General features: G+C 38.9%; 1 protein-coding gene across 3 annotated transcripts in view; it reads left to right on the forward strand.

Moving 5' to 3' along the window:
• Window positions 1–18,939: 18,939 nt before the first annotated feature.
• Window positions 18,940–26,225, forward strand: part of LOC149160633 (glutathione S-transferase L2, chloroplastic-like) — a 103,017-nt gene continuing 95,731 nt past the window's right edge. For all 3 annotated transcript variants that reach the window (XR_016261802.1, XR_016261803.1, XM_089436749.1), the window contains exons 1-4: window positions 18,940–19,088; window positions 19,193–19,258; window positions 19,380–19,440; window positions 19,520–19,603. Coding sequence is in view for 1 of the 3 variants with exons in the window: in XM_089436749.1 (XP_089292875.1) it covers window positions 19,078–19,088; window positions 19,193–19,258; window positions 19,380–19,440; window positions 19,520–19,603 (222 nt within the window). In the remaining 2 variants the exon portion in view is untranslated. The remainder of the gene's footprint in view (window positions 19,089–19,192; window positions 19,259–19,379; window positions 19,441–19,519; window positions 19,604–26,225) is intronic.

The raw sequence follows: 26,225 nt of genomic DNA on the forward strand, positions 1-26,225 counted from the left end.
GTTTTATAAGCAGAAGGTGGCCAGTTAACTTGGCCACCTTCACTTAGTCAACGAGGAGAAGACATTTAGTATTTACACACGTGGTTGCAGTCAAGTCAAGGAAAAGGAGAGATGAGGTCGAAAGTGGTCAAGCTACGAATGCCTGAAGTGGGAGTTGATTACGAGGTGAGGAGACTGATGATGTGGTAGTGGGATAAATGGTCAAAAAATGGATACTCGTACCTTGGTTGCCAACACACCACCCCACTCAAATCACCCATATGAGGAAATAAACATTGATCCCCATGCATAGAGGCATTCACATTCTCGAGGCTACACACTAGCAAAGTTGTTCTTGGCCCTCAAGCAGTCTACAGGAAAGGAATAATTCATTTTTTCCAGCGCAGGAGCACCTACAGGATCCTACAAGAAATCCTACAGGATTCTACAAGATCCTACAAGAGATCCTACAGGATACAGAACAACACCTACAGGATTGGCAGTGAGAAGTTTTAAAAGGGAAAAACAGAGGTTGGCTTCATCAAGCAGTGATAAGGAGGTAGGCTCTATACTTTCCCACATTTTCCAAGTGAAAAGAATATAGAAAAGCCTTCTAGTTTATTGAAAAAGATTGCAGTCTAGGGGAATTGTATACACATAATTTTCATTTAAAATTCCTCATCCATTAAATTTGGTATCAGAAATATACAACCCTCCATCCATCAGAGAAAAATGATAGGAGGATTTAATAAGAGGGAACCCATCAACACAGTGAGGATTCATCAACACCCTCTTGTACTAGAGATATTCACAAGGCACAATTGGATGGGTTTCTTTGAGAAATTGAGGGGATATGATGATGAAGTAGCCAGAGATTTTGCTCTCTCCCTCATTCGACTGACTAGGACCCATGCCACTGTTGTGGTAAAAGGCCTCTCTATAGAACTCAGTCCTGAAATCATAGGCAAAATCACCACCCTTCCTTTAGGGATGCCTTGGAGAAAGAAGGATAAGGGTAATAGCCAAATTGCAAAGAAGAAATTCTTTATAGAAGGAGAGGAGGCAATGGAAGACAAAAATGGTGTTAGAAGAGCAAGCCTACCATATCCCTGGAATGAGATTAGATATCACCTTATAAAATATATATCATGTGAAGGTAGGTACAGTGTGGTATATGGATACCATTTTAGGCTTATCCAAGAATTGAGGTTTGGAGCAGACACATCTCCTCAAAACATACTCAACATACCCTACTTCCTTCTTCAATCAATGATATATATGAGCATTAAGGTGCAAGAAGGAAACCATAAAAAACTAGCCCATCATGGGTTAATTAGACTTATCATAGAAGATTCCCTCCAAAACCTCAGACTCCCTATCACATGGGAAACTTTAAGAGACATGTAGATAGAGGAAGACATAAAAGCCCTTGAGTATGACAAAATCCCCACTGCCAGTGAAAGGGATGAAGAATAAATAGAGAGGGATGAAGAGGAAATAAATGAGGAAGAAGAGGAAGAAAGGAGAAGGAAAGTGATGAAGAGATAACAGAAGATGCAAAGGAGGAAACCGATGAACATAGTGAGGAACTAGAAGGAGAAGAAGAGGAGAAAGAAAAGAGTGAAAAGGGAAATGGAAAAGGGGAGGAATCAACCAGGGTGTCCCCAGAACCCACTAATAAAGAGGCAGCCACTGCCCTCACTTCCCTTAGTACCCCTATCAAACAAAAGGGAAGAGACAGAGACAAACTCCATTGTAATTTAGGACAAGAAAAAGTACAAGAATAAGGCAAGGAAAACCTCAAACTCCCACCAAGGTTCCTATTATCATTGAAGACTTGCCAAAACAGCAGGAAAAGATGGCTCCTCTTATGAAAACTCAAGGAGAAGGATCATCAGGACAAGCCTCTCCCAAGTCTCCTATCACTTATGTTAGAAGGCCTGTGACTAGATTTGCCTCATCTAAAGGAAAAGGCCTCCTATAGGAGACAAATAAGGACCTACAGGAAGCATAGGAAATCCTACAGGAAACTCTGCTAAATCTACAAGAAACTCAGAAATTGGGCAAAGAAGGGAGTATACAACAGGAAACAAAGAAGGAGGATCTAGAGCTGAAGGAACATGTCCTCAACCTAATCTTGAATCCTACTATAGGTTCATTGAAGGGGGTAGGGTCATTCCACATAAATTTTCCATCCCATTATTCTTTGAGCTTGAGAAAGAAAGGGAAAGAACACATAGATGGATGAAAATTGCCAAATCCAAAGGAGTGGAGGACATAGGTCACATGGAGGAAAAAGTTAAAGAGATGGGCAGAGAACTGAGCAGCCTGAGGGACAGAGAGGCAATGATGAAAGCTTAGTTTGAGGTAGAAAATGCATGGTTAAGGGGACAACTACAAGAGAGAGAGAATCAATTGGCATCCATGGCCAGTCTACCCTTAGAGGAAATCCAGTGCAGGATGCCAGCGAAGTCCTATGCATTGTACCTTAAGGAACAATGGTTGCAGTTCCATATCAAGACTTTAGCACAGAGAGGAACTATGCCCTTCTAGGATTATAGAAAATTCATTGATCTTTGTGATCAAAGAATATTGGAGGATAGGGCTAAGATGTCTAAGTTCTACCTACATAACTTATCCTTGACATATCTGAATGTATGGGACCCTAATTCAAAACTAGGGGACTTACAGTTGATGGCTTTGGCATCGTGGATGAACCAAGAGGAAGAAAGGGCTGCAGAAATGATGAAAATAATGGAAAAGGAAGAAAGAAAACCTCTCATGATAAGAGCTAAGTAATCAAATCCAATGGCTGTCATCAACACACATAACTTGATTGCAAATGACCCTCAACTTGAACCTAGGTAGCTTGCTACCCAAGAGCAAGCAATCACACACTTTGAGGATATGTTTAGGATGTTAAGGGATGATAGCATGCAAGATTACCAAAGGAGATGGAACACTTTGCCCTACAACTTGAAAATCAGAGAGTACCATTCTCCTCAGAGAATGAGAGAAGCACTGAACAAGACACCCATGTACAAATAAGCTATCCGAAGACTCAAAGTCAATTGGATTGGCTTGAGACTTAGTCCACCATTGCTCCTAGGCATGTTGGAAGGAAGGATGGAAGAGGAAGAAAGAAAGCAGTGGAGGGAGATAGAAAGGAAGGTAGGATTCTGTGCAGAGGAAGAGGAAACAACAACATAAACATGGGATGTTAGGGTGGCCACTAGAGCAAGGAAAGACATGGATATTGATTGAGTTTCTCAGAGGATGCACAACACTTTCAGTAGGGGTGATGATGAGCCTCATAATTGGGTAACTATATGGACCTTAATCCACCTCCTAGCTTAGTCCAATCAACTCTTCTCATAATTTATTACATATTTTGATTGTATTTTGCTTAATGAGATGAGTTAAAGTGAGATATTATGCCTAGTGGACTAAAATGCACTGATTGCAGGTTTTCGAGAGAAAATCATGGAAATTTTGGCTAATTAAGAGCTGAAACTTGAATGAGACAAGGAGGATAGATTGTAGGAGGTAGATCCTCCTCATTTACTCTTCACTCATTTGAATATTCGTCCATAAATCACAGTAGCTCAGAGTTACAAGCAGCCAAGTCATGGAGATCAAAAGGCAGCTGAGAAAGTGACAATTAAAGAGCTAGTTTATCTCGAGTTTGGGAGTCGATCCTCCCTAGATTTAAGGAAGTTGTTGGGGACATTATTTGTATAAATAAAGATGCCTAGTGCCTCATTAGGATTCAAATTTTTGCTGTAAAAACACTAGTCATTTTCGAGTTCAAGACTTGTGGAAGACATTGTTATGTAACTTTCTATTTTGATAATGAGAATGAGCATTTCCTTGATCCAACACTGAGTTGAATTAGAGGGCCGCAACTCTTGGGTTAGGGCCCAACCCTAGCAGAAAAGGCTCGTCTTCTTGTATTTGTATGCTTAGATTGATTTCATAGATTAATGGTTGAATTGTCTTTAGAATTATTTCATTGCAAGTAGTTGTGGATTTGAGTAGTTTGCTTCCATTTATGCTTTACTTGAACAATAGATTAGAAGAGATAAAGGAACATAAAAAAGCTGTCAGTAGGTGTATTTGGCCTCACTCCTTCCTTTAGGGATCATGGTTTGAAGAAAGAACTCCTATGCAGCCCCAAAAAGACAGAATTCTAGTTTCTCATGGAATTTAGGGTTTTCTGTACTTAGGCCAGCATTTGAGGAGTTGGCAAGAATAGGATTTAGTTATCATTTCTTCTATCTTCAGTATTAAATTAGATCTCATCAAGGTTTCATATTATTTTGCAAGGTTTTCTCATGTATGAAATAGGCAGCTAGCTCACGAAATTCTGTTTTCCTTAGTTAATTGAAATCCTTCTTGTTTACATGATTTATGGATAAATGTCAATGTTTGATGTAGTGAAGGAGTTCCAGTAGTACATAGATATTCATGATCAACAACATCATCCCAACTTCATCCATTCATTATCATTCCTTTCTTTCACTAAAACCCTCACCAATTTCATCATTTCACAAGAATACTTCTCCAAGCTTGTTGAGAAAATCCAGCCATCTCCCAACTTTGGTTTTGAGTTCTGAAGTGGTCCTAGGAACTCCCTTGCCTCATTTCATCCACCATCCACCATCCAAATTCCCTAAGCCTTCCATCACCTTAAACATCCCTCCTTTTTCTCTTGGATGTATCCTGTAGGAATACAGGGCATCATGTAAGAATTGAGGACATCATGTAGAATGCATTAGGACATCTTATAGGTTGACCTGTAGTAGCATGTTTTGAGGCCAAATTGTGGGAAAAGCCCCTAGGAAGATAGAACAGGGCCTCTACTTGTCTCCCAAGCCTTCTAACCATTCACCATCATCTTTAAGCCACCTGTCACATCACCAAAATAAGTTAGCTTTCACACTTTCACACAAAAAAAGGAAAAAAAGAAAAACAAAGTTATCTTATTCATTTACATGCACAGCAGTAGAATGTTGGATGTTTCAATTTGCATTCCTAGGACAGTAGGATTCCATACATGTTAACTTATAATTCTTTTGAAGTAAAGCCTCTTAGCATTTAGTTAGAAGAATGGTGTGTTTTAGCATTTGATTTATGTCTTTTTCCTTACCGCAATAGACAAGCTTTCTCTTAGTGTAGATTTCTCTTTTCCTCATTGGTAATCAAGCTTCTTCTAAATCCATAGAAGTATAGTTTGAAAAACCTTAGTGGTCTATCGTCATCTTAGCAGTGACAAAGAGCAGACCCATCACATTTACTTGTGTATACAACACTGTCACCTCCAAGTTTGTATGAACCCTGGGTTGATAAAGTAAAGTTGGTAGCCCCAGGAGTTGCATCATTCTTGCTGCAATGCTGGTGCTCATCAGATTGAACTGGGCATTTAAGGTGATTTCCACATCTAAGGTCTTGCTGCATGCGTCCAACCAAGTAGATGGGCAATGCATCTAGACATGGGCTTGGTTGGCTTCTTTTAAGCTGCTGATGAAACACTCAAAGTATAAGTCACCTCCTAGACTGTTAGTTTGGATGGCAAATTGCCCAAAGGCTACAATGTAGTCCTTTACTGTAGTTGTTCGCCAGAGCTTAGTGAGATGGCCTAAAAATTTAGATTCCCAGTCAAAGCGATCACATATGGATTTTGAGAACATGTGCTAAGTTATTTTCCCTGGATAACATCTCTTATGCCAGTGCCATCATTTCCATCTCTCTTGGTCCAACTAAAGGGACCCCACATGTATTTTAGGTTCATCTTCGCAAATATGATTAAGGGATAAATATTGTTCCATTTGTGCTACCCATACTACAGGGTTAAAGCCATCAAATTTGTACATGTCTAACTTGGTTGTCCGATGTTTGGAATGGTGGTGATTTCCATGGAAGTGAATGTGATGGCTAGATTCTCCTTCTATGTGTGCATCAACACTAGGCTCTTCCCGATGAGACTTTGTCATAAGGTCTATTAGTCGTGAGAGTTGTTCATATTGTCCTAGAATTCTTCGAATTTTTTTTCAAGGAATTCAACCCTCTCATAAGTGATAACTTGAGATCTGGTACATAGAATACACCACCCTGGTCAATTATTTAAGGTTAGTCTTCTTGGAAAGAGGGTGAGCTCAAGAGTCTAATGACGTGGATCACTTAAAGTCATGTTAGAATTTTTTTTTGGGACCACCGGAAAATTAGGGGATTACAAGTGAATGGTACCATTACGATCATCTCGTTGTCCTGAAGTTGACGGGATAAGTTTCTTGCAAGCATACGGGGATGGTTCCAAACTCTTTTTTTTTTTTTTTACTCTAAAAGGAGTTTACTCGCCGCTGATCAATACTGCAGTGAACGAAATCCAAAAAGCTTGATACTGCCCAATGTCCTATGAAAATCGGGCCTTGACTGTAGTAACCGAAACCCCAAAGTCTTGGGCTTGCCGAATGTGCTGCGATAATCTGATATGGGCTATGGCGGCCAAAACTCTTACTGCACAAGCAATCTGATATGCACTGTGAAAACCCCAACTACTGAATCTGAGTTGTACGACGATGACAAAACCCCAAATGATGGATCTAATATGGAAGATAAGGTAGAGGGCGATCTTCAAATAGCAGAGGGAACTATGGTCAAAAAGGAGTGTTAGGTTCTACAAATCACGATATATGCAGGGGTCCAACGATAGTACTCGACCCAATCTTTCAGGGTGCTAACTAAGGAGGATCGACCATAACCTTAGTTGTACTACCCAACTACCCTATTGTACATGCGAGTAATCTCCCCGAGTGTTGTTCTTAGTGTACTATAGCAGCAAGATGGTCAACGACTTATCTAAGGTTAGGTTTCAGGTGAGCCTAGGGGGCTTCCGATATACCCAAGGGTACGTGGAAGTGCAGTCTGTGTGCGGTTCTTTCTAATGTGCTACTAATCAAATGTATACCCACAGGGGTTACAAGGGAGTCCAACAAGTGTGACCACCTCTTGTAGTTCCTATGTGCATGCCTCCCCAAATCCGCAAGTTTATGTGCTGAATGATAGATCCCATGGTTTAAAGATGTTGGAACACGTCTCTAGCCTAAACAAAATTCTGTGAAAATTGGAGGCACAACTGGCCCTGGAAAGTGCTCTGATACCACTTGTTATGCTATTGACCTGCGAGAAATCCAAAATACCATAAATACAAAGAAATATAGCCCAGAACACAAAATTATCACATGAAATGAGAAAAAATGCAAAGTATTTTATTATTCATAAACCAATTGAATGTTCACTTGCCTCTTCGAGGGGGAAAACTACAACAGATCAGAGCTCAATTACAATAATACTCGATCATATTTCCCTTACTAAATAAGAATATCTATAGCTAAATGACATTCAAAACCATAACTACTAGTGATCGCTTGCATAAGACGGTTTAACCACTTTATTTATTAACTATGGCCCGTATACAACTAACTGTGGTCCCTTTCCTCTGATGTAGGTCAACCACTTACAATTATGAATACCAGCTTTATTGACTCTCTAACTAACTATGACTCTGACTCGGCCCATTGGGCTTATTGAATAAATAAAGGGGTTAGTGTTGGACCCTAACATTTCCTCTGTGGATACTATTCACACTTTTGTTGAAAAGCCCACTTGTCTTTTTAGTTAGAGTCATTGGGTGGCCAAAACTTAGTAAATATATGATCCATTGCAAAAGGTTAAAAGATGGTTTTTGCACATTTTTTAAAAGAGATATCATTGAAAACATTCTTAGGGATGAAAAGTTGTAGTCTTTAAGGAAAACATAATTTCCAGGGTGCATAGTTGTAGCCTTGAAGGAATGTATAATGTCTGAGTACTCCATTCTCTTTACTTCTTCCATATATTAGAAAAGGGCCATCTTTGGAGGCAAATGGATACTCAAGGATGCAACTCTAACCATGTAAGACACCATAAAGTGAACTTCCATCTCATTTTTGTCTACGAGATGATGTATAACATTATTTAATGCCATATAGCCGACTGAATCATTCAGGGAAAGTTTATATTTTAATGCCATATAGCCGACTGCATCTAGCAATAACAAGGATGGCGTGAGAAAATGGTTTTGGTTTTGCATGTAGATGTGAATTCAACCTCCATGAGTCATGCGTTTGTTCTCCATGCATTATATATATATATATATATATATATATATATATATATATATATATATATATATATAACAACCCCGAGTTAAAAGTTCATGTAATAAAGTTAATAAAGGCAAAATAATACCAAGGCCATGGGACACTTATTCCAAGATGAATGTTGAGTAAAACATCCTAGTGGGTGTTCATTTGGTTTATTATGGCTAAGGGACATTGGAAAAGGCAATGGAAAATGATTTGAAAAGGTAAGAGGTATTAACTGGAATTTTATTTATGAAAATAAATGAAATTAACAGAAAATGAAGGTGAAAGGTCACATGTTGCATGTGAGGAGGAAATTGAAGGAAAATAATAGAAATTGAATGAAATAGAGGCCTCATTAATAACTAGCATTTGCACCTAATGTTGCAAAGGAAACGCCGTAAGGCATAGTGTGTGGAAGAATATTGAAATGTGAATAGGCTTTTGGGAAGGAAGGAAGATGAGATTGAACAAGGTAATTGGTGTTTCAAGTGGGGAACAAGACTTTCAAGCTCCAAAGCCATTAAGTGATATTCTGAAGAAAAAACGGAAAGTGACTCAAGAAAATGGTGACAATGAAGGAAATATACCTACAGAAGGGCAGGGTCAAGCCATTCAGAGTTTCAATTTGAGCAAGGGAAATGATGGCTTGCCACCACCTGAAAAAGATGTTGAAGAGGGAGAACTTCCAGTTGGTGACAGTGATACATTTGAACTGCCCACTTTTACTCCTGGGGTGGATGACACTGAGGCATCCAATGACGTGGATACTCTTGTAGAAGACAAACCATCAGCCTTTTCAAATAGAGCAAAGCCTGTTGTAGTGGATGACCAGGAAGATGCAGTAATGAATGATGTTGTTCACAGCAATGAAGATGAAGATGTTGACCATGAAGAGTATGATTTGGAACATGCAGAGAATGAGGACAATGAAGAGTGGGAAAGGAATGAAGATGAGCAAGAAGATGAAGACTTTCTAGAAGATGATGATGATAACGAATTTGCTAGGAAGCTTGGTGGCATCTTCTCTTGATTTGTGACTTGTATTAGAAGATCTATTGAAAGTTGTTTGCAAATCTGTGCATGTATTGGCAAGCACAATGATGGTTTTCTGTTGTAGTTTTGCTTGGAATGTCAGTGTTCATGTGTTGCTTGATATGATTTTCTCGCAGCTATTCTCTACTGAATCTTGTTAATGATGATACAGATCCTATTTGTTTAATACTATAGAGGAGCCTATGCAGAAGCAAATATCATAACTTAATTTTAGAACATATTATGCTTCTCAGCAGAGGGATCAATGATGCCTTTGAATCAATTACCTCATTGGCATTTGCAGCTACTAGCATTTGAATAATGTAGACTTTGGTAAATATTCTTAATTATATGAAGACGATAACACTTTGCAGCTGCAACTGTGAACAATAGGTGATTCCTCCTGTAATCTGCGGAATTTTAAGGCATTGAGTATTAAATAACTGGCAGATGATTGTTTTTTAGTTTTCATATTGTCATTGTAATGCGAACAGTTTGTCTTGGAAATTTTTACAGTTGCTTCTGATCATTCCAAAATTTCAATAATATTTGAATTACATGAAAGTATTTTTCTATTCGAGTAACACCATGGGTTAATTATTTTGATGTCTCCATAGCTGAAGATACCTTGGTATTTTTTTTTGTTTTAATATATTTATTAATTTGTGGTGGATATAAAATGGGTATATACTATATAGTATTGGGATATTTATGGTTTTTCATGTTCTGTAAAAGAAATTGTTGCATTTGAAGTTGTTCGTGAAGTATCCTTACAATTCCTCTATTAAATAAATTATATTATTATAATACGTTGGTTGTCTGGCCAGTTGAATGAACATGACATCTCCAAATAAAATTTATGCAGCTTTGTGAGATTCTATTCCGAAATGTGCCCACTAAAAAGATTCATTATTTTATCATTAAATAAACCTAATTCATTATTTATTGTGTAAATGCCATCATTTCCATTAAAAATGGGACAATCATCCACTGAATAACTGGGAATTATAAGCCTTTGTTCAATTCTATTTTTTGGGAGCTCCAGAAAGTGGCGGCGTTGCTGCAACTGTATGTAGAATTGATGCAATATTTTCTTATTCAAAGGTTGAAACAACCCTTTTTCACAGAAAGTAGAGTATATCTATGGATAGTGTTGTAATTGGTGTACACTTGGCTAAAGTATATATTGGGATGGATTTTGGAAGACGCATCTAGCACATTTTTTACTGTACTAGGGAATTTCATTAATAATATAAATATGCACAAAAATATTTACAGAAACCTCGGCAAAATCTGTTAGCTTGAGACTTTCAGGACAGTTTGATCGAACAATGTTAGGTTGAGAGACTTTGAGGACATTTTTGATAATTCAACATTCATGTAAACCTGGAAAATGGTTTTCAAAAGAGCAAATGCTTAAGTTGCGATCAATTTTGCATTTTAGAGAAAACAATTGTATATACCTGTGTTGTATTTGTAACATTTTCTTTTAGCAGTAATGGTTATGTTTTGCATGAGGAGAGGGTTGTAGTTGAACTGGTCAGTGGTGTAATACAAACACGGATCGCAGCCTTCACATAAAATAGTCATAGCCAGTTTCAAGCTATTCTGCTCTGGTCGATTCTACATATCAAGCAGGTATACTTTCTTTGTATAATTTTTGTTTAATCTATTTATGACACTAACTTGTGTATCTGTGTTTCTGTTTCAGCCACTAGATGGCTTGTCAGGAGGACCAACACCAGCAATAGTGCCACCATCGTCCTCAACATCGTTACTGGCATCTGGCACAACAAACAAACCGAAAGTTCCCTGCTAATTTTTCCAGCAGGGATATTGTGTAAAGGGTGATAAGTGCCATTTTGTGCATGGTCCGTTTTCAGGAGCTAATCTAACTTCTCAAAAGACAACAAAACCAAGTCCAGCAGTTACAGAGCCTCAAGCAAGTGGGAAACAAACAGTCAATGAAACTGAAAGCAACAAAGATGGAAAACATCCATCTGATTTAAGCTTTCCCAAGGCAGTACAATCACTTGATCCTAATGCAGTGTAGTCAAGCAACCCCATGACATTGAAGTCAAACAACTTTCAGGAAGTGCAGTCAAGAAACCCTGTGCTAGCAAAGGTAAATAACTTCAAGGCATCACAGTACAGTAACCTTGTTGCATTGCAGTCCAATAACTTCCAAGTAGGGCATTTGGGCAATCCTTTAACACTGCAGTCAAATAATGTCAAGGAAACCCAGTTGCAAACACAAGCTAGACATGTATCTCAATCAAGATCTCAACCTACCTATATAAAGGGAAGTCCACATGAAGTTGAACAATTTTTGCTAAAGATTGAACCTACAAGACAAAGGATACATGATTCTTCAAGAAACAGGTCTCGGATATGCCCGTCTCATCCTCCAGAAGAGAGACTACAAAATGGATTAGAATCGGAGGATTTGCTGGGTGGATCATCGCCAGGATTTGATGTACTTGTGGATGATGGACCTGACCAGCTAAGCCATCGGGAGGAGGCTCATTACTATAAACATGATATGGAATCTGGAAGAGATGCAATCAATGGTCGAGAAAGAAATATGCACAACAAACGAGAGCTTGTCCGAACTGGCTACTATGATGCTGAATTTCAGTATGACCATGGAGCTTATGAACCATATAAAAACAGGGGATATGAGTGTGGTGGCCGAAAGCAGTCTAATGCTTTTGATGACTGGGTTCTGGAGAGATCGATTGTGCGAGAAAGGAGGTCCTTGTCTAGTGAAGATGATCCTGAACGGAACAATATGGAGGATCTCTGCCACCGGATTTCAAAACATAGGAGGGTTGTTGAGGCTAAAGTAGTGGATAGCCCCTAAAAGAGACAACATGTGGATAGTCGACATGGTGAATTTCACCGTGGCTCTAGGCAACAAGATGATGACCGTAGACAACAAGATATATAATGGGACCAATTAAGGCAAGGTATGAATCACAGTAGTAGGTGATTGCAGGGTAGGATTCAAATAGAGGCTAGTGGCTTCAAAAGAGAGCCATCTAACAATATAGAATCTGATCAATAAGGCAAGTTAGAGAGGGCTTGTTCCAGAAGGTCACCAAGCAGATGGGGCTTAAACAAGGACTTACGCTTGCTAACTGCAATGAAAACTTGTGATATTTTTACAACAGTGGGGTCTCAAGCCACCAATCGAAAAATCAACAAAGATATGGATGAAGGGTTATCATAAGGGGTATTGGGGCCATATATTTGAGAAATTGGAAATGCTTCTAGCAATCATTTGAAATCCACACCAGGCACAAGTGCTCCCGCCCCTACCACCTATAGGGAAATATTCCCTATGTTTGGCAACAAAGCTACCTTCGTGTAGTGGGGATGAGAGAATATCAACTTCTGGTTGTCAACATTAGACCCGAAATCCATACTAAGAACTAGGAAATTCAATGAGGCCCATTATAATCCACAACCTATGCCTTTCTCCTTCATGAGTTTCTTCTCATCACCGACTTTTTGTCACCAGGTTGTGGAGGATTTTCAGCTCCCTAAAAAGACAATTTCTTTGTTTCAATTTGAAACAACCACAATGGATTATTTGGATGCCTACCCCTGTGGTCCTAACTAAAACTATCAATTTATTTTTGTGGACCTTGTTGAAAGAATAGATGAGTTGAAGTTAAGGTTGCTTTTAAGGAGTCTTACTTTCACTTTTGGTGTGAAAAATAAAATTAAAAAAAACCAAGTTCAAATCTATATTTCCCTGCAAGATCACCCAACAGTGCAAGACGGAATGGAATACCCTTTGTACAGATTTTAAATAAACTTAGTGTGTGAGCGATGTGTGTGTAATATGTGATGGTGAACATACAAAGTGTGTGTGCAACAAGGATGGATATCTCTTGATCCGTTAGAATGCCTGCCTAATTACGCTAAGTATGTTTTACCCCACATAAAGGAAAATATATGTGTATAAAGGGTTGCTTATTCCTCCTAGTTTAAACTATGTGAGATTATAGGGAGGTGGAAGTCAACATAAATAAATAAATAAAAAATAGATATAGAAACATATGTAATGAACAGACTGTGGGGTCTTGATACCAGAAACCAAAAACAAATTATGCTGAATACTATCTATTAATTGCGTTGACAATAGAAAAGGCTCGAGAGAATATTGACGTAATTTCCATACACCAAGGTTGGAAAGAAATGTCCCTTACACAAAAGTTGGAAAGAAATGTCCCTCCTTTGGTTGAATTTCCCAAATGATTCAAAACAAAGAAAAGGAGTTTTCTTTCAATGTTGTTGTGTAAAACTCTTGTAATTTTTTTTAACAAAAGGAACTTGAATATAATAGCTGGTTAAATGAGAAATAAGGATATACATCTTATTTCTAAATGACGAGTGTGTAGTGTAAAATGTTAATCGTTGTATGGTTAGTGTGTGCATCTAATAAGAATATAGTAATGTGGGCTTGACTGGTACAAGTGGAAGGATATTTTAAGTGACTTTTTAGAACAAATTGTTACATGACTGAATGTTGTCATTTACGATATGCTCAGATATTACTCGACTCGATCTGCTGAAAGCTATCATATTGAGCTTTAGATTTGACCGAGGATTCCGCTAGATCCTTCTCACCGTGGCCTTTCCGAATCATTTTCCAGGCAACCAGTCAAATCTCTGAACATCTATTCAATTTTTGGGGTTTGATTTTCCTTTCGGGTTTTGCTTCTGCTATTTTTCGACTATTTCTTTCTAAAGTTGAAGGTTATAAATGAAAATGCGGCTAATTGTTGTTAGGCAAAGACTGTAGTCTGTAATTGATCAAAAACCTTTTACTTTCCACAATCGAAAGTTAATATAGATTCATTTTTTTGAAGATCAAGTTAGGACAAATAGCGTTCAAATATATAAAAAGCCACCCATTCTACATTGGGACAACCAGAGTCGTATATGATTGATAGAAGACCCACTTTTTAATGCCAGGTAGTACATCTCCACAAGAGGAACCAGTATTGAGCCTTCTGTGTCCTCTCTAAACCATGGCACATTCACTCTACTCCCCTTCTCCTCAAATGATGGAACCCTCTATTCAACCCCAATTTTTGCATTCCTTGCGTGGATGATTTGAACTGGAAAAACTAAAGCGCATGACAATCAATCCATTTCAGAAAAAACAATTAAAAATATAACAAATGTCACCGAACCTGGCGTGCACGAAGGCTGCCACTCAACTAAAGCTCCACCATATACAAATAAGCTCTTACCAGAACCTCCTCCGCGCCCACGCGAACGATTCCCATTGTTCCTCACACGATTACCCATTCCCCTGCAGTTACCCCACGACGAAGCCCCATCTTCTTGTATTACATCTTTCCCTCTTTGTCGAGCCACCGCCACGCCTCCTTGTACCCCCTTCTTGAGTTCCTACCCATCGGTGTAAATCGGGCTCGAACCACCGGAGTACAAACCCTGCTGTCAAAATTTGATCAACCCTCAACAAAAAAGGTAAAGGAAAAATTATAGAAATTTCTATCATCTGCAATGATGGAAATTAAAGCTTTCAAGCCCTTACAGATCTCTTTAATAAAGAATTCAATAATGTGAAATTTTTCCAGCAAGTATCGTGAAAAGGAGAGGGGCAGAATGCCTGCAGATGGTTCTATATCATCAGAATCCAGGTACCTAGTGGTCAAAGTTTTAGGAACACTGAAACAAGGATAGATGCCATAAATTTTGCTGGGCCTAAGACTCTTGCACAAATCAAACAAGAAAAGAATCGTGAGAGCAGTGAAGAACCTTCTACTGCACAATCAACAGAGCATGGATCCTCACAGAATCCCTCTATGAAGAGTCCAGACAAACAAAGACAAAATCTTCCTTGGGAAGGAAGGAAGATGAGATTGGGCGAGGTAATTAATGATTCAAGTGGGGAACAAGACTTTCAGGCTCTAAAGCCACTAAGTGATATTCTGAAGAAAATACGGAAAGTGACTCAAGAAAATGGTGACAATGAAGGAAATATACCTACAGAAGGGCAGGGTCAGGCCATTCAGAGTTTCAATTTGAGCAAGGGAAATGATGGCTTGCCACCACCTGAAAAAGATGTTGAAGAGGGAGAACTTCCAGCTGGTGACAGTTACACATCTGAACTGCCCACTTTTACTCCTGGGGTGGATGACACTGAGGCATCCAATGACGTGGATACTCTTGTAGAAGACAAACCATCAGCCTTTTCAAATGGAGCAAAGCCTGTTGTAGTGGATGACTAGGAAGATCCAGTAATGAATGATGCTGTTCACAGAAATGAAGATGTTGACCATGAAGAGTATGATTTGGAACATGCAGAGAATGAGGACAATGAAGAGTGGGAAAGGAATGAAGATGAGCAAGAATATTGAAGACTTTCTAGAAGATGATGATGACGACGACTTTGCTAGGAAGCTTGGTGGCATCTTCTCTTGATTAGTGACTTGTATTAGAAGATCTGTTGAAAGCTGTTTGCAAATCTGTGCATGTATTGGCAAGCACAATGGTGGTTTTTTGTTGTAGTTTTGCTTGGAATGTCAGTGTAAAATGCCGATTTCATGTGTTGCTTGACGTGATGTTCTCGCAGCTATTCAAGATAATTGTTTCTTTTGTCTGCACTGAATCTTGTTAATGATGATACAGATCCTATTTGTAACATTTTTTTGTAGCATTTTTTTTAGCAGTAATGGTTATGTTTTGCATTAGGAGAGGGTTGTAGTTGAACTGGTCAGTGGTGTAATACAAACACAGACCGCAACCTTCACATAAATTAGTCATAGCCAGTTTCAAGCTATTCTGCTCTGGTCGATTCTACATATCAAGCAGGTATACTTTCTTTGTATAATTTTTTTTTAATCTATTTATGACACTAACTTGTGTATCTGTGTTTCCGTTTCAGCCACTAGATGGCTTGTCAGGAGCACCAACACCATCAATAGTGCCACCATCGTCCTCAGCATCGTTACCGGCATCTAGCACTGCAAACAAACCGAAAGTTACCTGCTATTTTTTCAGCAGGGATATTGTGTAAAGGGTGATAAGTGCCCTTTTGTGCATGGTCCGTTTTCAGGAGCTAATCTAACTTCTCAAAAGACAACAAAACCAAGTCCAGCAGTTACAGAGCCTCAGGCAAGTGGGAAACAAACATTCAATGAAACTGAAAGCAACAAAGATGGAAAACATCCATCTGATTTAAGCTTTCCCAAGGCAGTGCAATCAATTCATCCTAATGCAGTGCAGTCAAGCAACCCCATGACATTGAAGTGGGAAACAAACAGTCAATGAAACTGAAAGCAACAAAGATGGAAAACATCCATCTGATTTAAGCTTTCCCAAGGCAGTGCAATCAATTGATCCTAATGCAGTGCAGTCAAGCAACCCCATGACATTGAAGTCAAACAACTTGCAGGAAGTGCAGTCAAGAAACCCTGTGCTAGCAAAGGCAAATAACTTCAAGGCGTCACAGTCAAGTAACCCTGTTGCATTGCAGTCCAATAACTTCCAAGCAGGGCATTTGGGAAATCCTTTAACACTGCAGTCAAATAATGTCAAGGAAGCCCAGTTGCAACCAGAAGCTAGACATGTCTCTCAATCAAGATCTCAGCCTACCTATATAAAGGGAAGTCCACATGAAGTCGAACAATTTTTTCCAAAGATTGAACCTACAAGACAAAGGATACATGATGCTTCAAGAAACAGGTCTCGGATACGCCCGTCTCATCCTCCAGAAGAGAGACTACAAAATGGATTGGAATTGGAGGATTTGCTGGGTGGATCATCGCCAGGATTTGATGTACTTGTGGATGATGGACCTGACCAGCTAAGCCACCGGGAGGATGCTCATTACTATAAACATGATATGGAATCTGGAAGAGATGCAATCAATGGTCGAGAAAGAAATATGCACAACAAACGAGAGCTTGTCCAAACTGGCTACTATGACGTTGAATTTCAGTATGACCATGGAGCTTATGAACCATATAAAAACAGGGGATATGAGCGCGGTGGCCAAAAGCAGTCTAATGCTTTTGATGACAGGGTTCTGGAGAGACCGATTGTGCGAGAAAGGAGGTCTTTGTCTAGTGAAGATGATCATGAACGGAACAATATGGAGGATCTCCGCCACCGGATTTCAAAACATAGGAGGGCTGGTGAGGCTAAAGTAGTGGATAGCCCCTAAAAGAGACAGCATGTGGATAGTCGACATGGTGAATTTCACCGTGGCTCTAGGCAACAAGATGATGACCGTAGATAGCAAGATATATACAGGGACCAGTTAAGGCAAGGTATGAATCACAGTAGTAGGCGATTGCAGGGTAGGATTCAAGTAGAGGCTAGTGGCTTCAAAAGAGAGCCATCTGACAATATAGACGTTGATCAAGAAGGAAAGTTAGAGAGGGCTTGGTCCAGAAGCTCACCAAGCAGACGGGGCTTAAATGATCATTTCAGAAGCAAGTATCGTGAAAAGGAGAGGGGTAGAATGCCTGCAGATGGTTCTATATCATCAGAATCCAGGGTACCTAGAGGTCAAACTTTTAGGAACACTGAAATAAGGACAGATGCCATAAATTTTGCTGGGCCTAAGACCCTTGCACAAATCAAACAAGAAAAGAATCCTGAGAGCAGTGAAGAACCTTTTACTGCACAATCAACAGAGCATGGATCCTCACAGAATCCCTCTATGAAGAGTCCAGACAAACACAGAAGAATTAACCGCTGAATTGTTCTACCGTGATCAATTCAGAGCAGAAATTTAAAAAGGCTTTTTGCAGATCCGAAAAATGTGGGTAAAGGGTTAGTTAATGCCAACCTGGTGGATAACAGATAGGTCGAATTCCGCCCTGAGAACTTGAAATGCCCTACAAACAGCGGTGGAAAGCTCTGATAAAACCTTTGAACAGAAAATTAGTGAGTGAGAACCTGAGATTGGGCGAATGAAACGGAGCGTAAAAATGACGAACTTAACGAATAATAAACTAAGCAGCTCGCAAGGGCAGAAGGAATATCTAGCTGGTTCATGGGGAACAGATTTTGGATTTTTCTCTGCCACTAAAAAAGAGTTGCGTGCTGCAGCCCTAGCTCGCATACCTCCAGAGGAAACATCCCGAACAATAACTACCTCTAGAGGAAACATCCCGAACAATAACTCTGAAGACAGAGAGGCCATTGGGTTGGGAGACAAAAAGTCAGTGTGAAGATCAACGATCAATCTTCATTCAATCGTCTAACACAACAAATCCATGGTCAATAATAGGACACGTCATCAGCTAAGGTAATTCATTTCAAAGGGAAACGCCTTACGGCGTAAAAATCCATGGTCAATAATAGGACACGTCATCAGCTAAGGTAATTCATTTCAAAGGGAAACGCCTTACGGCGTAATTATTTTTAGGTGTTTTGACTATTGCTAAGACATAAATTCCTAATATATTTAGATTAAAAACTGTTTTATATATTTTTAAGTGTTATAGTGGTAGCCTCTCGTTTCAAATACAACCTTAACATCTTTAGCGGATTGGAATAAGACTTAAGAAATAGACTTTCAATAAATAAATTTTCGTAATGATAAAACTAAAGAAATAAGCTCTAACATCCTGCCTCAACTCTTACTAAATCATAAATTAAATTCCTAGATATACTCTGTAGCTTGAACATTCGTTTAACGATTCACCCTGATATAAAAAAAATATCGGGCTAATACTGTTCGGTGGCACTTGTATATCCAGCCATCCGTATGGGTGATTGAGAATGTGTATGGTTCGTATAAATTCTTCAACCGATAATAGTAGAGTAAGCTTTTGGTATTTGTTTTGCAGAAATACTTATATAGCAGCAATTCTACCAGATTAGCATGGCAGCACCGTAAGCAATCGCTGTTTGATCTTTACATAATTTTTTTCGTCTATCCAAGCTTGTGCCAGAATTTACCAAAATGTATTCTATGGCATCATGTTGTTTGATTGCAGCCATTCAATTCTCCCCGTTCTCAATTCTAAATCAGAGCCTCCGCCATTGTTTGATGGAACCCCGAGGTGTATATCTTAATTCTAATGATTTCTGCATTTTACTATTAGTTATCACATTCTACTGGAATACGAATTGTATGATAAGTTGCTTAGGTATTCATTACTAAATTTGATTCGGATTTTACAGACTGTATGTCAGTTTGACATGCCCATATGCCCAGCGCGTTTGGATTGCCAGAAACTACAAGGTATTTATCTCGCTGATTCCCCTTCTCCTTGTTGGTAGGTTTTGTATTGCATTGATAGAGCTGTGAAAATAAAATGCAGGGCCTCGATCAGATCCAGATAGTTCCGATTGATTTGCAGGACAGACCTGCGTGGTACAAGCAGAAAGTTTATCCAGCTAACAAGGTAGACTCATATTCTTCTTATTTGTCTCAATATCCTCTTATATTTATCCTTAATTGCCTGTTTCAGGTGCATGTGACATATGCAGATGCCTCCCTAGGCTCTCTCGATACCAGCAACAAACTTTTTTAATAGAGTGCTATGAGACTATCAACAACTTCATGACAGCAATAGCATTCAAAAACAACTGTATTATTTAGTAATTACATTATAAACAAATAAACATGGATGCACAGCAATTAAGGATTGCTCATCAGGGATTCACCCACAAGCATGGATGATCAAATGAGAACATCATCATTCTCATCCACATGGTTTATTAACGGGCATGATTCATACAATAACATTTGTGTTTGTATTTGTAGATTCACAGTGTTGTTCCTCGACATGTTCTTGGCTAGGAAACAATGCACTTTGCACATAAATAACCATATTTAAATCTTTAGACCAATGCCTTTTCAATTTAAATATTTAAAACAATGCCTTTTGATTGGGCATCTTTATCCCACATTGTAGAAACATAAATTGATCGCATGGAAGAGACAGAAGGTCGCCGGGCACGCACAAGTATCTTCAAGCACCACTGCAAATGGAAGTCTTTGGTACTTAAAGAGTCTACAGAAATATTAGAAATACTAATGAAGGGTGGAGATATCTAACATTTCGTGATATGAAAATAAAATGTACTGAGCATTAGCAAATGAATCCAGCAGTTCAAGTTTGTTCCTAGGGCCTCTAGACCAGCTTCAGATATATTCAAAACATGAAAAAAATCCATCTCGTAACACAAAATGGTAGTAACTATCAAGGACTACACTTTGCTCAGAATTCTTTAGTCATACTAATAACTTCATGCAAGTATTCATCTCACAGAATTCTTTAGTCATACTAATAACTTCATGCAAGTATTCATCTCACAAATGCAGAGTAATAATAAATATCAGAGATTGCATAGAAATATTTTGAATCCCATAAAAAGTTTGCAACCATAGAAGGAAATTTGTACCACAAAATTGCTTTCTAATAACTGTAAATACAAGAATGTCTGCCCAATAGGCTGCAACGATAAACAAAGAGAAAAGAGTTGTTAAAAGAAAAGAAAGAAATATACAAAAATTGATAAAAGAGATTCTGTAAAGAAAGTGGCAAATCCATCAGGTAGGTACCCTGGTATTTAGAACATAAAATGGCCCACAAAGCTCCTAATAGAGATCCTTGTATTCAGTGCCAAAAATTCCAACCTGCGCAAAGTACCCAATGCTACCATTTTATCCTTCCTTGACTGCTGAGTTCCTGCCTCTTTTTGTGTAACTGTATTCTCAAAATAGGATGGAAATGAAGTGGCTGGAGGTTCAGAAAATTAGATATACGGTTGAACTAACTCACAAAATAGAAAAAACAATATTGTCTTCATGGGACAGCCGGAGGAGGTTTTGCTGCATAAAGTTTTGAGAAGCTATTCTGCTCTGGTCGATTCTACATATCAAGCAGGTATACTTTCTTTGTATAAATTTTTTTTAATCTATTTATGACACTAACTTGTGTATCTGTGTTTCCGTTTCAGCCACTAGATGGCTTGTCAGGAGCACCAACACCATCAATAGTGCCACCATCGTCCTCAACATCGTTACCGGCATCTAGCACTGCAAACAAACCGAAAGTTACCTGCTATTTTTTCAGCAGGGATATTGTGTAAAGGGTGATAAGTGCCCTTTTGTGCATGGTCCATTTTCAGGAGCTAATCTAACTTCTCAAAAGACAACAAAACCAAGTCCAGCAGTTACAGAGCCTCAGGCAAGTGGGAAACAAACATTCAATGAAACTGAAAGCAACAAAGATGGAAAACATCCATCTGATTTAAGCTTTCCCGTGGGCATTGAAGCGTAGAAGGGCGCAGATGCATTGGTGAAGAGAGAGGAAGTGGAAAGAGCGGCGAGGGAATTAATGGAAGGAGAGGGGGAATCGAAATGAAGAAGGGGATGGAAAAATTGAGGGGAAGGCCCATCATTGAGAGACAACTGTCTTAAGGATGGAAAACATCACGAAAACGGTTTCTAAAAAGCGCAATATTCTCAACTGCCTACGACATTCCAATAATCTGAACCGCCTACAACATAGGATGGAAAACATCACGAAAACGGTTTCTAAAAAGCGCAATATTCTCAACTGCCTACGACATTCCAATAATCTGAACCGCCTACAACATTTTTCACCGACGATCTAATGGCTGGAGTTTATTCCATCGTCTAACAATCGATCTAAGGGCCCATAACGAGACACCGCGGCATGGAGGGGGAGTTCCTTTCAGAGGGAACGCCTTACGGCGTAAAGAGGCTTCTGAGGATCAGTTCACAACCTTTTGTCAGTTCAATTTTGAAGCTCTCTCTCTATTCTCTTTACTCTCTCATACTCTTGTACACTTAGATCATTCTTGGAGCACTCTAGCTTTGGAGAAAGGAAGACAAATGAAGGACACAGAAGTAAAGAGAAACAAAGATCAAGAAAGGAAGAGATGGATCAATTGGATACAATAGGATTACTTAAAAGTATCGAGTTTCATGTATGATTTTCTTTCTAGTTTTGGCATGCATGGTACATGCATGTGCGTATTTGTTTCTCTTGCTGTCATTGGCATGGGTTTCTCTAGGTTTGAAAATGGTTTCATCCCTGCCTTTCCATTTCTAGATAGACATGGTGTGATGGGGTTCTTTTACTTGGTTGAGCTGGATTTCCGGATGGTTTTGAAACTGAGTGGGGTGGTCTCACGAAAATTCCCAAAGGCCTAGGAGTCTCTTGACCAATAATTATGGGATACACGGTAAATCTTGAGGGTGGAGTCACGCAAGTTCCTAATGATTTAGGTGGATATATCCAGAGGAACCCATGCTTGTTTAGGGCCTAGTGATCCTTTGGCTAGTATATGGCGGGATTGTGGTAAAGCATGTAGTGTATGTTCCTTTGTTCGGGCCTAGGAATCTCTTAAATGGTAATGGCAGGATATATGGTAAATCCTAGTTGCATAGATGAGATTTTCGGGCCTAGGAATCCCTTGACCAGTAATGGAGGTATACACATTAAAGCTTGAGAAGCCCTAGTCAGTTTTGTTATGAGCCCCACATTCATGCTTGGAATATGGCACATGGATGATTGGCTGAAAGAAAGATTTGGTTCAACCCAATCTATGGTTGGGTGGTATGTGGAAGTCCCTAACTTGGTTGGATTTTGCATATTTTAATACGAGCTCTCTTTCCCTTATACTTCATGAGTAAATGTAATTTCTATTATGTGGATTTTATGGTTGTTCTTCATTGTTATTATTACGGTTATATGCTAGTTATCAGCATGGTTTTATGACAGACTTCAGTTATGGCTCTCATCATGTTTTGATTAGTAAATAATGATTAATGAATGTATGACCTAATAGATGATAATGCAACGATTTTGAGAGGGTATCAAACCTTCTTAAAGAATTTTAGGTAAGTATGAGGCCCTTGTTTTCAGATGTGTATTTATAGCCTATGCATTACATGTTCATGATGTGTTTGACAAAATTCCTATCATGGTTAGGATGGATTAGGCTAGGTCCTTGTTTAAGTTTTGCATTAGAGGCCTTGTATTCTTGTTATTTATCACTTCTGAGTGTTTCATCAAGTTATGGGTTGAGGTCTAGATCCTATCCCTAAAAAAGTGTCTTAGATCTCGCGGATGCTAGCACTGAATTGACTGAAAAAGACTGCAGTCGCTGGGAAGCAGGCCTGTGGGAGCGACTGGAGGGTTTCAGTCACATGGAGGCCTTGTCATGGGAGTGACTGGGGGTTTAGTTTAGTGAAAAGCTAAGTTAACTCAGGGGTTCGATACCTGGGGTGGTTGGTTAGCTCCTGCGGGTCTTGTAGCACCTGAGGGAGGTATGTAAAGTTTTGGTTCATCGGTTCTACTTCCTTAACTGCACTTAGGGAGTTGAATCATATCATAGTGACTCTTCGTCACATATTTATCCCAATGGATTGGTAAGCTTGGGTAAGTGTGGGAGGACAGTGTTACTGTGTTAATGCATGATAATGACAGTGGCATGGTGGAATCTCAATTACAAGAGTTTCGCTTCGGAAACAAAGCCACGGGGGAAATAGTTGGAAGAGTGTAGGATATTTATACATTGGAAAGATTAGAGGAGAAAATATCCGTGACATTGTTGTTTATGGCTTGGAGACTTGGCCTTGATGTCATATATCCTCAAACTAATATGCTAGGCAGTGGCATAGACTTATTCTATGTGTTCTCACCTTTCCTATGTCAGTCCACCTGCCAATTGCACAATATGTTGGGAAATGGTACATGTTTTCTTGAGACGTTGAAATCTAGGTCCAAAAGGTGTTTTGCCATATGAATGGTATTGCAGAATTATATTTTATTGGCAACATTTTCTATATATTGATGTACCTCATGCACCAAAAACATTGCTAGCTATCATTATATAGAAATCTGAGAGGTGACTGTTATAGACATTCCACATTAAGTTTCAAGAAACACTGATGATGCCATTAGTGAAGTAGCTAATCTGTCAAAATAAAGATAAAACTCGTTGGATTTTATCATAGAATACTGTAGAGTAACTCACTTAAAGAGTCTAAAGATATCATCAAACTCTCTACCTAGAACCTTTTATTGCATGCATAATCGACGAAGAACATAGTAAAATTCAACAAAAAATGATCATCGCTCACAAGTGCACAACCAAAAAACAACGAGCTTATGCTTTCATTTGGAATAGGTTTAGATTTAAGATTTTTAATTGGAAAAAACAAGGATGGATTCAAAATGGCAGAAATTGAAAAAGAGAACAACTTGCAACACTACTGCCAAAGGACTGTGCTTCTCCTCAAACATACATAGGATGCATGAAAAAGGGTTCAATTTAAAAAAATCCTAAAGTAAAATAATATGAAGCTTTGGGAGATATGCTTGGGAGTGAATACTTCATACATGCCTATGGGCCTACATATTTCTTTCTGTAGAAACTGTGACACGTTGATCAAGTTTTAGTATTGTTGTTCATTCCTATTTCTTTGGCCCATGCTCTCCTAGTCTGGTGTGGAAATTGGATTTCTTGTTTTTTAGGTATTGGATTTTGTGCTCTCTCTCTTCTAGTAGGAAATGCACACTGGAGAATTGTTTGCAACATTGGTATTGGACCAACAAATGCTTGAATTTCCTCAGTTGTAGCTATGGTCTTCATACGATCCAATAATAAAAGTTGATGATGATTTTGGTATGTTAAATGTGGTCATCAACAACAATAGGGACACATAATTTGAGACCTAAATCATAAATTTAGGAAATGCACACTGGAGAATTGTTTGCAACATTGGTATTGGACCAACAAATGCTTGAATTTCCTCAGTTGTAGCTATGGTCTTCATACGATCCAATAATAAAAGTTGATGATGATTTTGGTATGTTAAATGTGGTCATCAACAACAATAGGGACACATAATTTGAGACCTAAATCATAAATTTAATAGTGACCTATTAATGAAAGTGATGGCTAATTTATTTCCCGACAATGCATGATAACCTCAGTGAATTTGTTATTTTTTAACTAATTTCTTCAATACTAAAGGATTGCTCTTATTCTCAAAAGGAGAAATAATTTTGTGTTGTACCATAATATGTTGTGATATTGAGATGGGGAGGAAAGTGATTTACTGAAGCTTTTGATCTTTATTGTACCCATTTTCGTTGATGTCAAAGGGGGAGGTAGGCAAAGGAGAGGATCACAGTGTTTCCATCAATGACAAAGGTGTTGGGTATGGAGCATGATTATTTAGAGGTCTTTGTTTCCGTCGGATGTATACCCCAAGAATTTTGTACACCCCTCCAGACGGGGGGGTGCGGGGGGGCCGATCCCCCCCAGCTGGGGGGTCTGGGGGCCAGCGGTCCCCCGGTGGGGGTTTCGTGGGCAGCGCCCCGAAGCTAAAAGCAAATGTAAAATTGCCTTGTAAAAGTATAGTAATTTCTAGTCAATCTGGGCCATTCATTAGGCGGATGATTTGATGGTAGAACTTATGTTTAGTTTATGGTTTTTTGCCCTCAAAGGCAACCCCTCTCTTTATATGAGGGCACTGTATTGAGGCTGTGTAATAGATGTGTATTCTCCAAGCGAGAAACAGAGAGGTGAGACTATGAGAGAAAATAGAGGATAACGGATTTGTTGTAGGTTTCTTCATTTTGCTGGATAATAGAAAGGAAGGACCGGCTGTTCGGGGTGGACGTAGCCCAAACTAGGTGAACCACGTATATCTGTGTCTCTCTGGTTTTATGCGTTTTCTGTGTTTATATTTATGCAATATTCTATGTGTTCCATTGCTCTATAATATATAATTTTCTAACAACTGGTATCAGAGTTGAAGGTCTACTTGGCTAATAAACTCGTAGGAAAGAAGGGTTCCTCGTTTGAGTGGGAGCAATGGAGGAATATGGTAAGTTTAGGGTCGAGAAATTTAATGGCCAAAACTTCTCGTTGTGGAAGATGCAGATGGAAGATTATCTGTATCAGAAAGATCTGTACCTACCCTTGGGTGGAAAAACAAAGATGCCGACGGGTATGACAGATGAAGAATGGAACCTT

This window comes from Pinus tabuliformis, chromosome 5_2 (genome assembly GCF_031772625.1).
Source record: "Pinus tabuliformis cultivar Carrire ecotype Pingquan chromosome 5_2, CPIR1, whole genome shotgun sequence".
In the NCBI taxonomy this organism is placed as follows: Eukaryota; Viridiplantae; Streptophyta; class Pinopsida; order Pinales; family Pinaceae; genus Pinus; species Pinus tabuliformis.